Raw genomic sequence first — 14,555 nt, 5'->3', positions numbered from 1 at the left:
GGGGAGGGGACTCGAGGGCCCAGAGAAGGACCCGAGAGGCGGGTTCAAGGGCCAGGCCAGTGTGTCAGCCTGGCCGGAAGCCCAGGGGTCTCCTACCACCTTCCAGGAGCTGCAAGTTCTTCCCAGCACAGAGCATGCCAGGCCGGTGGGCTGGAGACCGTCAGTGGGTCAGTGGGACTCGGCTTCCTGGAGGGTGGGGCTCCGGCGCCGTGGGGCGAGCTTGAGTGTGCAGCGTTGTTTGAAAAGAGCTATTGTCTCCGTGTGTCGAGGCCTCTGGACCCCGACTCACCCGCTGTTGGTTTTGTTTCATTTCTGTCCAGCACGTGCTTTCCTCTTGTGGTCGCCATCACTTCCTCCTAGCTCAGGACACGTAGCCGTGCGTGTACTCAGGGCGTCACTAGCTTTCTAGCCCGCCAGGGGAAGCCTTCCTACTGACACCAGTTCCTTTTTGAAAACAGGAATGCTGAGGCCTTGACCCCCAGCTTATTTTATTAGTCATTATGGATGTTATTCTCTTCCCTTCCAGTCATTTCATGCCCGTCTAATTAAGCCTATATGAATAAGAGCATTTTCCTGCGTGGCTTGCCACGTACTTACCTGGAATGCTTGGTTCAAAGGGTAAAAAACATATATGCCCACAACCTGAACAACCGCATGACTGTTTGGTGCAAGCTGGTTTGTTCTGATTGTCCAAACAACTTATGGAAACACTGGTCTGATTGCCTCTTCTAGAGCCGCATAGCTTATCTGTGAATCACCCGTGGGCTTTGCTGGAGACAACAGATATCACTCCACCCAAACCTGGCTGAGTGCTCCTAAAACATTTAATCTGTCTTAACAAAATGACTTGCAGGTCGTTCAGGGTAACAGGCAGAAATCGTCTGTATTTTATGACTTCTACCAGGGGAGTCCCTGTTAGCAAATAGCTTCTCTCTTATGCTGTCTGCTCTTCTTGGCTTCACACAAGAAAACAGTGATGATAGTAGAGGAAGAACTGAATAGGTGAAGACATGTTTAATTCAACACATATTGCATGTAGCAGCTCATGTTTCTAAATGACAAAGGAGGAGCCTGAGTTCTGACCATGTGATTTTTGGTTAGAACTTTTGTCAGAACCAAAGTCTGAGGCGTAAGCAGGATCAGGATTGTACTGGCTGACGGATTAACCTCAGAGGGGACCGTGATCTCTTTTCCCAAAGGTCACACTAAAGAGAGCACTGACCACATGGACTGGATGCTCTGATCACACTGGGGTCTTGGGTTCTTTGCTCTCAAACACCTAGAGCACAGGTCTGCGGAGAAGTCATTTCTAATTCACGAACAAAGCTGTGCTGTGTCCCGAGGCAGGTGTCGCTGCCGTGTACACACAGTTAAGCTGGTTCCTCTAAGAAAGGCCAGCTCTGGGCATCAGTATAAAAGAGGAAGTGGGAAAGCCACAGGCGTGTCCCACGCGGGCAGTGCTGTGGGTTCTCAGGACGGAGGTCACAGCGGTGTGTCACTGCAGTTCTCTCTAGGACAGAGCCTCTAGAACTCTAGAACAGTTCTCTCTGGGACAGAGCTGTGGGGGCCGGCCCGTCAGTTTCAGTACCTCCTGCCACCCCCCTGCCCCCCGAGGGATGCAGGTGACGGAGAGTTCAAGTGAAATGAAGATGTAGAGGCAACACGGGGCCTCGTCCTTGTTCACGAGGCTTAGAGGTGGGAATTAGCCGTTTTGAGGAAAAGGAAGTCGAGAGAATGAAGGCTCACGTGTCTGCCTAATACAGTGTTTTTCTTGCAGAAAGAGATCAAGCATCAGCCATTTCTGGCCCCACCTTGACCCAGGCTCTTCAGAAGGGGCGTTGGTGCCGGCAGCAGCACTCATCAACAGGCACGCAGCTGGCCATTCCTAACCCTAGGGGTGGAGGCAATAGAATCAGAATCAACACAGTGATTACGGCCTTGGTTTCAGTCATCACGTTGACTTTTAGATATTACGATGACATGCATGGATATATAGATGTTGTGTTGATCAAAGGGCCACACCCGATGTAGATGGGAGAAAACCCAGCACTGCCAGGGACGCTGCCGTGGGGGACGGGTGCTCTTGCGCCTTGTCGCCTGAAGTCATGCCTGTGACGGGGGAAGAGCTTCTGCAGCTGGGGATCGGGGCCAGAAAGGGGCGCGGCCGCCGTGGGCACAGAGGCAGCCACTCTCTCTCCTGGTGGCGACCAGCCGTGTTTTCTTAGATGAAGCACTGTTCTCCCTTGATATTTAAGAAAAATGTTTAAATTTTTTAAAATTCTTGTTTGAAGCCCTGGTGTGGGCAGTGGACGGTCTCCTCCGTGTCATTTAGTGGCCTGTTTATGTCAGCTTTTTGTTTTCTGAACTCTGGGTTTTTCCTTCCTGGCCACAGTGAAGACCCATCCCCGAGTCATCTCATGAGACTCGGGACTCACGGAAGGAGCTGGTGGAGGGGAGGCTTGTGTGGAGCGGCCCCTTGTGGAAGGGTGCTGTAATCCCTGTGTCCTTACCCATCCACGCCTTGCGTCCCAGCCTGAACCCTGAGCCTGGGGGTGTTACTGCCCATTAAAGATGAGGGCTGAGAGATCATGCCACGGCCTTGGCTGGTTCCAGACTCCTTGGGCCTCGTGTCCCTGGGAACCTGAGCGACCTGTGTACTTCCAGGGGGTTCCTGACCTCGACAGACCCGTGCTGCAGGAGGAGAGCCCCCTGTCCACCCTCTGCCCCTAGGCCTCCAGACAGGAAGGGCACCCCCTTCCTCCCAGGCCTGTATCCAGATCAAGAGGCGGCTACTTCCTGTGCATGGGTCACCTGGACGGCCTGGACAACTGGGTTGGTGTCCTGGCAACATTGTGAAGTGTTGGTGTTGTGGGCTGATGGTAACAGATCAGACTGGCCACCTCTCTCTTCTGATAAACAGCCCAGGATCGTGTTGTAGCAGAGCCTGAATGACTTCCTCCTGCACTTCAGTTTACAGGATAACATCACACCCAGAGATCTAGTTACTACAGTGAGTGTTGCCTTCAAAAAAGGAACTCCATTTTTCACAAGAAACTTGGTCGTGAGTCCTCTGATTTCGGAGCCACTGCACTAGTTTTACATCATTACTTGCCAAAATACAAAATGCTCTTTCTTACACAGAATTGGTGTCACCTTTGTCTTTTCTAAGTCCTGCCGTTTTGGGCCATCCCTGTGATGTCACTCTTGCCTCTGATGTGGCCACGATGCACATTACATGATGCAATGTTCAAGAAGTATTCTTCATGGTTTTTATGTATATTATTTCCTCATGATTAGTCATAGCTTGTTTTTGATCTTACGGGCACTGATTCTTTTTATTTCCAGATACCCTTCTCTCTCACAGACGCCATCTGCGTTCTGACCTTATCCCACACGGTGGGGCCCACTGCTCCGGGCCCGAGTGGCCAGGGTTAAGGCATCGTCCACCTAAGCAGGCCTCGCCCCCTGCTCTGCTCTCCCCCTTGGTGGGTGTCCCCGAGGCCGTCCAGAGCCCAGTGCTCCTACTCTCCACTCGCATGTCTGGGTGTGTCCAAATTACATCCACTCAACTCAGCGGCCTTTTAAGCATCTGTTACAGCTTTTCTCATTATCCAGCAAAGGAGACATGGCTTATCTTAACCTTTCCTGTTCCTGGATGATTCCTAACAGTTGGACTCCCCCCACCACCCCGCAGGTGTTGAGTAAGTGGCACTTTGTTGCCAGTTTTAGGTTTGCTCGTTCTTTATGTTTCCCTCCATTGAGATGCTCCCTCCATTGGAGGTGCTCCCTCAAGCCGTTTGCCTGTCACTAGTTTTCTTTTCCAAGTTTTAGCCACTCACGTGCTTGTGCTTTGCCAACTAATTTCCCCACCACATTTTCCACTTTCTTGTGCTTGTGTCCTTTAGAAGCCTTTCTTTAAAACATACTCAAATGGATTTCCGTGCTTTTTATTAACTCTTGAACTTTCCAGAATTTTAAGCAAATTTTAAAATCTTGATTCAATTTGTGCTTAAAGGTCAGGGTAGGGTAAACATGATGTGTTCTAGAGCTGGACTCCCCTGGTTTAGAGAGATTTAGCTGAAGCAGAAAAAATCTGGGCCAGGTGGGACAGGACAAAATTTCAGCCTCACCTAGCATTTCCAAAATACAGGCAAACCTTCACAGGACGGAAGTGTGATTCATTGGAATCCGAATCTCACAGCACGGGCGAACCCAGTGGATGGTGGGATGATGTTATAGGTGGTCCAAGAGCAGCCCAGAGCTGGCAGGCTATCAAGCGGCAGCCAGGCAGCTCAGGCTAGCGGCACGGACTCTGGAGCCAGAAGGACTGGGTGCAAACCTCTCTGAACTGTGCGACCTCGGGTAACTTCCCTATGTCTCTTGTTTAAAATGTTGATAATGGTGTGCCTCTCATAGTGCAGTTACAAGGAGCAAATAGTGTATGTACCTTGTATGTAATGTGAGTAAGCCTGAGCCCCACAGCCCGCGGAAAACAATCTATACAGAGTGTGTTTGCCCTGTGCTGAGGCCCAGGCGCCCACGGAGGCGTCTGTTAAGATTTCTCACTGAGTGATTTCGTGTGGATTTTGGATACATGGTAAGGATTACTTAACTTGGAGGAAGTACCAGCACCTGCTGTGTCTAAGTGTTGTTTGTTGTTCAGTCGCTCAGTTCTGACTCTGCCACCCCCTGGACTGCAGCACGCCAGGCCTCCCTGTCCTTCACTATCTCCCGGAGTTTGCTCAGACCCATGTCCATTGAGTCAGTGATGCCATCCAACCGTCTCATCTTCTGCTGCCCTCTTTTCCTTCTGTCCTCAATTTTTTCCCAGTATGAGGGTCTTTTCCATTAAGTCGGCTGTTTGCATCAAGTGGCCAGTGTTGCTCACTGTTAATTAAGTTACAGGTGGGTAACAGAATGTAACAGACATTAAAAGTTATGTCAGCAAAGCAGGAGGAAAAAAGAGGTTTTGACATAGAAGCAGAGTTAGAAATGCAGGAGATGGGGAGGAGTGGGGAGGTCAGTAGTGAGACGCCCATGAAGCTGGCACAGAGGAGCGCGTGTGAAGCGCGAGGACGCGGACTCCGCCTGAGCCCCACTGCCTGCGGGAAAGAGTTTAGAGTGTGTCTGCCCTATACGGGGGCCCAGGAGCCCACAGAGGTGTCTGTAGAGACTCCTCACTGAGTGATTTCATGTGGATTTTGAATACGTGGTAAGGACCACTTAAGTTGGAGGAAGTATCGGCACCCACGGGTGGAGTGGGAAAGGACGCCGGCAGCGAGCCACCCTGCTGAGGGCTTGTCCTTCCTAAGGTTTCCCAAACGCAGGGAGGTGGGCAGACTCCCTTTGCCACCTTCGCAACCAGCTGCCGCCACCTGTGGCGCCCCGAGGCCCGCAGCGCTGGCAGGTCTAGGATGATGAACGGCTCTGATGGGCTGTGGCCGGTAACACGTGCGGCTCGGGCTCCCGGCTGCAGCAGCGTCCGCGCAGTGCACACCCGGGGCGGCCGAGAGCCAGGCCTCGGGCTTCTGTGGGCCCCTCGCTCTCAACTGGAAGGTGGATCTGTGAGGTTTTCGTTTGAAATGGCTTTAGCTCCTGGGAATTTTGCTCTGAAACTCAAATATGCAGAGAACACAGGCTCAAAAGATGACTTTTTAAAAACTTTATTAAACTACAGTTGATTTACAGTATTGTGTTAGTTTCAAGGGTAGAGCTAGATTCTTTTCCATTATAGGTTACTGCAAGATATTGAATGTAGTTCCCTGTGCCATACAGTCAATTCTTGTCATCTTTTTTATATATAGTGATGTGTTTCTCTTAATCCTGTACTCCAGATTTATCCCTCTCACCCGCCTTACCCTTGGTAACCATGTTTTAATTTTATTGAAGTGTAGTTAATTTACAATGTTGTGTTAGTTCCTGGTGTACAGCAGAGTGATTCAGTTACATGTGTATATATATTCTTTTTCATGTTCTTTTCCATTATGGTTTATCGGAGGATATTGTTGAATATACTTTCCTGTGGTTTACAGTAGGTTCTCGTTAGTTACCGACTTTATACACAGTAGTGTGTGTGACAGTGCCAACCTCACAGACCATCCCCTTCCATCCCCTTAGAATCTGTAAGATTGTTCTCTGCATCTGTCTCGTTTCTGCTTTGCAGACAGGTTCATCTGTACAATTTTTTTGGATTCCACATAAAATCCGTATTATATGACTTTTTTCTATTTCTGACTTACTTCATTCTGTATGACAGTCTCTAGGTGTATCTACATCTCTGCAAATAGCACTGTTTTGTTCCTTTTAAGGCTGAGTAGTATTCTGTTGTATATATGTACCACATCTTTATCCATCCCTGTAGATGGACATTTAGGTTGCTTCCATGTCCTGGCTATTTTAACTGCTTCAGTGAACATTGGGGTGTATGTATCTTTTATGAATTATGTTTTTTTCCATGTATATGCCCGGGAATAGGACTTCTGGGTCATATGGTAGTTCTATTTTTAGTTTGAGGAACTTCCATACTGTTCTATGTAGTGGTAGTAGGAATGTAAATCGGTATAAACAGTGTAGGAGGGTTTCCTTTTCTCTATATCCTCTCCAGCATTTATTGTTTGTAGATTTTTTTTTTATGATGGCCATACTGACTGATGTGAGGTGATTTAGTTTTGATTTGCATTTCTCTAACAATTAGTATGTGTTTATTGACCATCTGTATGTCTTCTTTGGAGAAATATTTGCAAATGAAGCAACCAACAAGGATTAATATGCAAAACATACAAACAGCTCATGCAATTCAGTATCAAAAAACCCATTTCTCCAAAGAAGACACCCTCACTTTTAATCTGTGTGTCTTTTGTTCTAAAGTGAGTCTCCTGTAGGCAGCATGTTGTAGGTTCTTGTTTCAGTCTGTCACTCTGTGTCTTCTGATCGAAGCATTTAGTCCACTGACATAGAAGATGGGTCTGTATTTCTTGACATTTTAAACCTTGTTTTCCAGTTGATTTTGTATTTCTTCTTTGTTCTTTTCTTCCCTTTGTGGCTTGATAATTTTCTTTTGTATTATGCTTGAGTTCCTAATGATTTTTGTGAGTCTAGTGTATGTTTTTGATCTGTGGTTACCCTGGTTTTCAAATTCATTAATTATCTCAAGTTTATTATTATGTCTGCTTGCTTTAGACTGACAGTCCATGTGTACTCTTTGCTCTACATTCTAAAAGATGTACATTTTCCTACTCCCCTCCTTGTAGTTGATAGATTTTTTTGTGTGTGAAATTGATTATGTGCTGGCTTATTTAACTGATCTTCAATCCTTTTATGTATCTGCCTTTCCTAATGTTTCCCTTTCCTATAGGTTCTTGCTGTTTTTCTATTTAGAGAACACCTTTCAGTGTTTCCTTTAGGATAGGCTTAGTATTGCTGTATCCTTGCAGTTTTTGCTTGTCTGAGAAATTCTTTCCCTCTCCTTTTGTTCTAAATGATTATCTTCCTGAATAGTGTCCTAGGTTGCAGAGTTTTCCCTTTCAGGACCCTTTCAGGTCAGAGAGTGGTAAGACACATTCAGTGCTTCTGGAGAGAAATTAGCTGGTAGCCTTATGGGGGCCCCCTTATAACTGACTTTTTCTCTTGCCGCCTTTAAAATCCTGTTTAACTTTTGGCATTTTAATGATGACACATCTTGGTGTGGGTCCGTGTGGATTCATCCTGTTTGGGACTCTCTTTCACCTGGATACCTTTCTCAGGTTTGGGAAGTTTTCAGCCGTAATTTCTTCAAATACATTTTTGATCCACTTTTCCCTTTCTCTTCCTCCTGAAATTCGTATAATGTATAGGTTAGCATGCTTTAGTATTATCTTATATACTTAATGTGTTTCTTTCATCTTTTTCATCTGTCTTTGCTGTTCTGATTGGGTGATTTGTTACAGGTCACTTATTGGTTCTTCTGAATTACTTAGCTTGCTGGTTTTTAACCTTGGCAGTTGAGTTGTCTGATTTTGATTGGCTCTTCCTTATGGTTTCTAGTTCCTTGTTACAGGATCTACATTTCTACTGATAGCCTTCTTAATTCCTTCAGCATTTTTATTACCTCCCTTTTGAAGTTGGGGGCCTGCTAGATTGGAAAGGTTTGTTCTTTCAGCGGATTTCTCTTAAGCAGGAGTAGTTCCTCTACTTTTTCATTTTATATGTATTTCTTTTTCTCTATAAATTTAGGAGAAACAGTGATGAAAGACCATGTTTATGTGGGACCACCCCTCTGTAGAACTGTGTCACCCTAGTATTTCTGGTGCAAAGGCTGAATTTGTTGTGGACACCAGCCGTGGCTTTGGCTATGCTGGCCACTATCCCCTTGATAGGGGGGGGGTGTGCCTGGTGCTGTGATGATCAGGGCGTCCTCTTTGCTCGGTGCTGGTCACTGCCCTGTTGGGGGTTAGGGTTTGCTCCCCAGTTGTTGGAGTAGAACCCCCAGAGGTGGGACTGAAGCGCTCCTGCTGGGGTAGGCAACTCTGAGATGCTGCCCGCCACCCAGTATGCACAGCCACAAAACTGACCTCGTCTCCACTGCCAGAGGCTGTGCATCAGCTCCACCTGCCTCTGGCATGCTCACACTCACACCGTGGGAGCTCCTGCAGCCCGTGAAAGCTCCGCCAAAGCCCGAGCTGCAGGCGCGGGTCTTGGGCTGGGAAGTGCGGGGATGCGGCTGCTGGGAGTTTCGGTTCCTCTCTCTGCGGGCAGCCAGTGCACACTCCTCTGTCCTCTTCCACAGCTCCCTCCCTTGGGGCACAGGCCCCACCTGCATTCTCCCTGCCCCGGTTTTTTCCTTTAGTCTTACCAGGTTACATGGGGGTCTTTCTTTCAGCATTCGGTATTTGAGATCTGCCTGGTCTCAGCTGGTGTTCTGTGAAAATTGTTCCAGTTTTAAGTGTAGTTTTGATGTATTTGTGGGTGGAGTGAACTCTGCGTTCTTCTACTTCACCACCTCAATCTCCTCCTTCCAAATGATTTAAGTAGACATTAGTTTTAAGTCAAACTGACACTTACGGTCCCCGTGGTCAGCTCATGCAGTTACTGAACTTGTGGACACCACACCTCACTGGGTGGCGGAGCTGGGTGTGGACTTTCTTGGCTTCCAGCAGGGACCGAGCTGATATCAGGCGACTTTCCCATCATCCTCTCTCCCCCAGCTCTACCTGCAGATCCCCCTTCCCTTCAGCAGAGCCGGCCCTGAAGGCTTGGGGAGCTGACAGACCTGTCCCCAGGTCTGCACGGTTACTGGGCCAGGCCCCCAGCTGGACTCTGAAGTCCTGGCACTTGACGTCCAGCCCATATCACGGCGTGTGCTCTGTAGTCCCAGACACGTGGCTGGGTTCAGAAAATGATGCGAACTTCAGGAAGGTGGGTGTCTCACTTACCCCTGTTCTCGCTGTCCTCTCTCGGGCTCCTGCAGGCCCCAGGGTGGAAACAGGAGAGGAGACGCTGGACATTCCACAGAAAACGGAGAACCCGACAGCCCGGGTACAGTCCAGGAGTTACAGGAGAGGGGGGCGTGATGGAGATGCGTCCTCCGGGCTGAGTGTTCTGGGAGGAGCCAGGCTGAAGGGCAGAGCCAAGGCTGCAGGATGAGGGAGAGAAAAGGGGGACTTGAGTCTTAGCCCCGAGTCTTCGGGAAGGCCCTCGAGTGGCATGTTTCTGGCCCCCTGTTCTAAACATGGCTCGGGCTGCCTTTGGAGACGGGTGGGGGCTTGTGGGAGGAGGTGGAGGCCACCGGGCCTGACGGGGAGGGGGCAGGGAGCCACCCATGGTGACGTCTCGGGTTTGGGGCTGAGCGGGGAAGACTGGGGGCGCGCTGCTCGTTGGAGGGGCTTGTCTCTAGGTCTCTCAGACAAAGCTCACCTTTGTGGAAACGGGTACGTCAGAAGGCCTGCTCCCTACGTTCCTTTCTTCACTGAACGGCAGACCCTTGCTTAGTCTGTCCTGACTCTAACTGCACGATCTCAAGCTAGTGACACGGGCGGGGTGGACGGCAAGCAGGGCAGAGCTATGGACACCGGAGGCCCCGGTCCTGCTCCCCTCCTGCCCGCTTCACACCCCCCCCCCCCACCTTACCTGCCCAAGTGGCTTCCTTCCAGGTAGTGCTTCTCCACCCTAGCTGCACGAGAAAATCACCCAGGGGAGCCTTCCTAACCCCCATGCCCCCATTAAATCAGAACGGAGTGGGCAGGGGAAGCAGGGGTGGTGGCCTGCAGCATTCGGGGGAGAGGAACGCGCAGGGTCCTTCTGGGGGAAGGGGTAACAGAGCAGCTGCTACCAAACTGACTTCCTGAGTCAGGTGAAGAGAAGGATCCCGAAAGTGACCGTGGGCTCAGCGAGGGAGTCTCTGCGGCGCCATGTCTGGGAGGGGAAGGCCGTGTCTGCGGATGTGTGGAGCAGTGCAGGTCTCGGACAGCACTTCTCTACTTCTCCGCAGGGAAAGGGATTCTGTCACTCACCTTGTCTCAGGTGAAGCTGCACATTTGGCCGATACACTTAGTGAGGCGGTTCCTGTTAAGAGGCAGACCCCCGAGATACTGCGGGTTTGGTTCCAGACCACTGCAGTAAAGCAAGTTGTGAATTTTTCTTTTTCTCCTGTATATAAAAGTAATGTTTACACTGTAGTGTGGTCTATTAAGTGTAATTGCATTATGTCTTAAAAAAAAAAAAACAGTACCTGCGAAGCACAGTAAAAGGTCTGCCTGTATAATCATTGCTAATAATGATGCTAAAAATCAGTCTGTGCTTTTTAAAGAATAATTTGGAACATGAGTGTTTTAATGACTTGTGAGTTGAGGAAAATTTCGTTTGCTCTTCATTCTGATGCTTCTTAATGGGGAAGAGGTCAGCATTATCCTGCTTATATTTTTAAAGGTTTTGATTCTAAAGTCCCCAAAGAAGCCAGCTGTTTTTTTAAGGGAATGAGGTTGCTCCTTCCCACCCCATCCTCTTTAGCAGGGCAGCTGAAGCACTCTCAGCATGGACCGTGGTCTGGACCTGCCCAGTGACCCAGTTTGCTTTCTGGTAAAAGATGGCAGACCACAGATCAGACTGCCAGGCCTGGGTTTGTCCATGGAGGAACTTGGAGGGCCTGGTAAAGTTCAGAGAGTCCTGGCTCCCTGTACAAACCATCATGATGGCATTTTATCATCTCAGGGAGGGACCGAGTATGCATTTAACAAGGTCCAGGGACCACAGCACCAAATAATCATCAAGGTTCCTTCAGATCAGAACTTTTATGCTTCTAGAGTTAGTTATGCTAAAGCCCCCCATTTTGCTGGAAGGCAAGGAGGATGTGGGCAGTTTCATTAGGAGTTCCGTGACCGCACACTGTGAGGGGATGCAGACCTGTGAGCAGTGAGAGCAACTGGGTGACCCGGGGGAGCCGTCTCAAGGCCACGTGGCCTCCAACCCCATCTCTCAGGCAGCAGCTTGTGGAGACCTGCCCCGATTGTGCAGGAAAGGCTGGCGTGTCGCTCACTGACCTGTCATGCGGTTCAACACTTCTCCTTGGGCAGGCGGGCTGTGGCAGTGTGTTTCCTCTTAGGTTTGTCTTTAGGGTCTTAAGGTCTGGTCCTACTCTCTGCTCAGCATATCCAGCTGCGGGTGTGGAAGACAAGGGGGAGACAGGCTGAGCCCCAGCTCCTCACCCACCACGGGCAACGTGGTCCTTGGGGATCACAAAGCTCCATGAGATAGATGGAGCCCTGCGGGACCTGGGGTGGGAGCCGGGTCAGGGGGAGAGCTGGCCCAGCCCAGGGGCCGGGGGGATGGAGGGTCCCGGCTGAGGTCCCTACCTTTGATCCGGCCACGCAGTCCAGTGTGGACCCTGCCCTCAGCAGGCCAGGCAAGTGGGGGGTCACCCAGCCCGGTGGGTTCAGAGTCTCTTCCCAGGCCTTGGAGCTGGAAAAAGAGGCATCTCCAGAATTAGGTCACTTGCGGCAGGGTTGTTCAGGGGAGAGGGCTTATCCCCAGCCACACACACAGATGGGGGCTGCTGTCTGCACCTGGAGGGGAACCTCAGAGGCACCTTTCAATCAAAACTCGTTTCATCAAAACCCATTGTGGAAATTTCCCTGACAGTCCAGTGGTTAAGATTTCGCCTTCCAGTACAGGGCGTGCAGGTTCAATCCCTGGTCAGGGAGCTAAGGTCACAAAACCATAACATAGAAACAGGAGCAGTATTGTAACAAACTCAATAAAGACTTTAAAAAAAAAAACACCTCATTATGATTTTCCTTCCCATGTGGAGAAGGACTCCTGGCTGTATGATTCTGTGAGAAACCTGGGAATATTTTATCCTCATCAGTTTAGATTTTAATTTCTGATGGCTACTCGTCAAATTCTGTCCCTCAGCCCCCTTTTCTCTCTCACGAAAAGACATTTGAAAAGGTCTCCTAAACCCAGGGCAAGACAGATGAGGACTGTCTGGAGTGAAGGGGGCCTCCTGAGTTACTGGCGATCTAGAGGGGCCTTCAGAGCGGAGCAGGAGGCAGACTCTGACTTACGGTCTGCAGTGGGGTCTCCTCCCCAAAAGCGGAGGGAGTGTGCATTGTGTCCAGGCGTGTGGCATCAGGGCTCCCAGGAGGGCAGCCGGGGACCCAGGCCCCAGCTGTGTTTGTGCTCAGAGTTGTGTTTTCTCCATAAGTACATAGCTATTATCAAAAATCTGTGTGTGAAGTCAGATTCTAAAGGCGTAACTGATTCAGTCAACCGTGCAGAGCTGTACTCACGTTTCCAGCACCCACGGCAGAGGCGGCCGGGTGGGGCCCCAGGACTGGAGCCGGAGCGCTCCCTCCTCACAGGCCGTGGTCCTGGGTGCGGGCCCTTTCCTCGGACATGTCCCTCTGAGCCTTCACAGGGTGTCCCCGATGCTCCTGGATGTGGCTGTTGGGACAGAGGGCTGGCGAGACGTCCGCTCTTCTGGGGCCTCTGCTCTGAGCCGGGGGCTTCAGGGGCGGTCACCCCTCAATCAGCCTGCAGGGTGTGCACCTCACCCACGGGGCGTGTGTGACACGAGGCTCAGCGGCCACACTAACGAGGTCACTCGCTGTGCAGGGGCAGAGCACGGACTTGGCCCCACATCAGGCTCCAGCCCCCAGCCCATGGTTCCCCGCCTTCTCCTGGAGGTCCGGGGGGAGGAAGTGCCAGCTGCTTCTCACTCCAGGGTCTGTAAAAGCCCCGCTGAGCTGGGTGCACACAACACATTCCACCCACACCTACCGTTTCCCGCTCCTCTGGGTCAGGAACAGGCTCCAGACTCGCGGGAAGCCTCGGGCCACGTCAGTGGTCCCGGCTCCTCAGTTCCAAATGTGTGTCCCTGGACCTGCAGGAGCAGCGCCAGGCATCTCCCACAGTGTGTGCACTGGGGGGCACCCTGAGGGCCTCCACCCAGGCTCGCGTGGCTCACCATGTCCTGTTCTTTCAACAGCAGATGAAGCTCACAGCTGAGAACCTGAAAGAGGAATGCAGGGAAGGCGGGAAGGAGAAGGCGCCCTGAGGGTGGACCCACTTCCAGGCTCCTACCCGAGCCCCACACCCACTCCGGCCGCCTGACCTTGCTCCAGAGCCACCAGGGCCCAGCCTCGCATATGGACCAGCCACCAGCTCCGCACGCCACCCTCACGGTGACTGTTGGCCAATGGGGGTGGCATCCAGCCGAGCCCCCGCTGGGAGAACGGGCGCCAGTGAGACGGCGTTTCCACACTCCTGGCTCTGTCTTGCAATAAGTTCACAAACCTTCATCGACAGAAACTGCCCACCGAGCTATTAAAGGCCCCGTGCACGTCTGACGTCTCCTTCCGTGTGTGTAGACAGAGCAGCCCCCCTGCTCTGCACCCGGTCGTGGAATGGGGGGCCCTGAGGGGAGCCACGGGCCGGGCCCAGCTGCTAGAGCCTGCGGAAGCCCCGGGTGCTTGGGACACAGCTGCGTGGGGGAGCGGGGTGCCCGAGGGGCTGCGGTGCCCTCACAGGCGCAGTGGCCCCCAGCCCAGCTTCCTTTCCCACCAGTGGCTGCCCAAACCGCCCCAGGACCCAGCCAGCCCTGCCCCACGGGGCCTGCGGAGCTGGGCATCGCGGCCAGTGGGACCTTCCTGTGGGAAGCTGGGCACTGCCGCCGGTCAGGGGAAGACGGGGAGGGTAGGCGGTCTCAACCAGTCTCCCTCGTTCCGGGGCCCGGCCCCTCAATCCCCGCCTTCTCATCCAGACGGGGGTGGCTGCAGCAGACCCGCTCCACACGGGTTTTTGGAAGCCTGACTCTCCTGTCTGCCCCGTGTGGCTGTTCTGGGGGTCCTGCCAGCCCACCTTTACCAGTGTGGGCCCCCATGGTCAGCCTTGCCCTGCCCACCCTGGGCTCAGTCCCCTCCACGGCACAAGTCCTCCTTGGTGGATACTTTCTAGAACACGCTCCCGGGTCAGAACACCAGGGACTGGTGGCTTCCACTCCAGTCCTGAGCTCCCCAGAGCCACCCCACAGTCCCAGCCAGGGTGCCCCGTGTTTCCTGGGAAAGGAGAAAATTCAGGTGGGT

At 51.6% G+C, this 14,555-nt stretch overlaps 1 protein-coding gene across 5 annotated transcripts in view; it reads left to right on the top strand.

Moving 5' to 3' along the window:
- ANO10 (anoctamin 10) overlaps positions 1-13,820 on the top strand; it is a 208,943-nt gene extending 195,123 nt beyond the window's left edge. For 4 of the 5 annotated variants that reach the window (XM_065933142.1, XM_065933138.1, XM_065933141.1 and 1 more), the window contains one exon: positions 13,460-13,820. In XM_065933142.1, the coding sequence (XP_065789214.1) occupies positions 13,460-13,528 (69 nt within the window). In that variant the 3' untranslated portion in view covers positions 13,529-13,820. The remainder of the gene's footprint in view (positions 1-13,459) is intronic. The other variant, XM_065933140.1, reaches the window with a different exon arrangement.
- Positions 13,821-14,555: the final 735 nt, after the last annotated feature.

This window comes from Muntiacus reevesi, chromosome 4, assembly GCF_963930625.1.
Source record: "Muntiacus reevesi chromosome 4, mMunRee1.1, whole genome shotgun sequence".
Classification (NCBI taxonomy): domain Eukaryota; kingdom Metazoa; phylum Chordata; class Mammalia; order Artiodactyla; family Cervidae; genus Muntiacus; species Muntiacus reevesi.
This window is presented reverse-complemented; position numbering and strand designations above follow the sequence as displayed.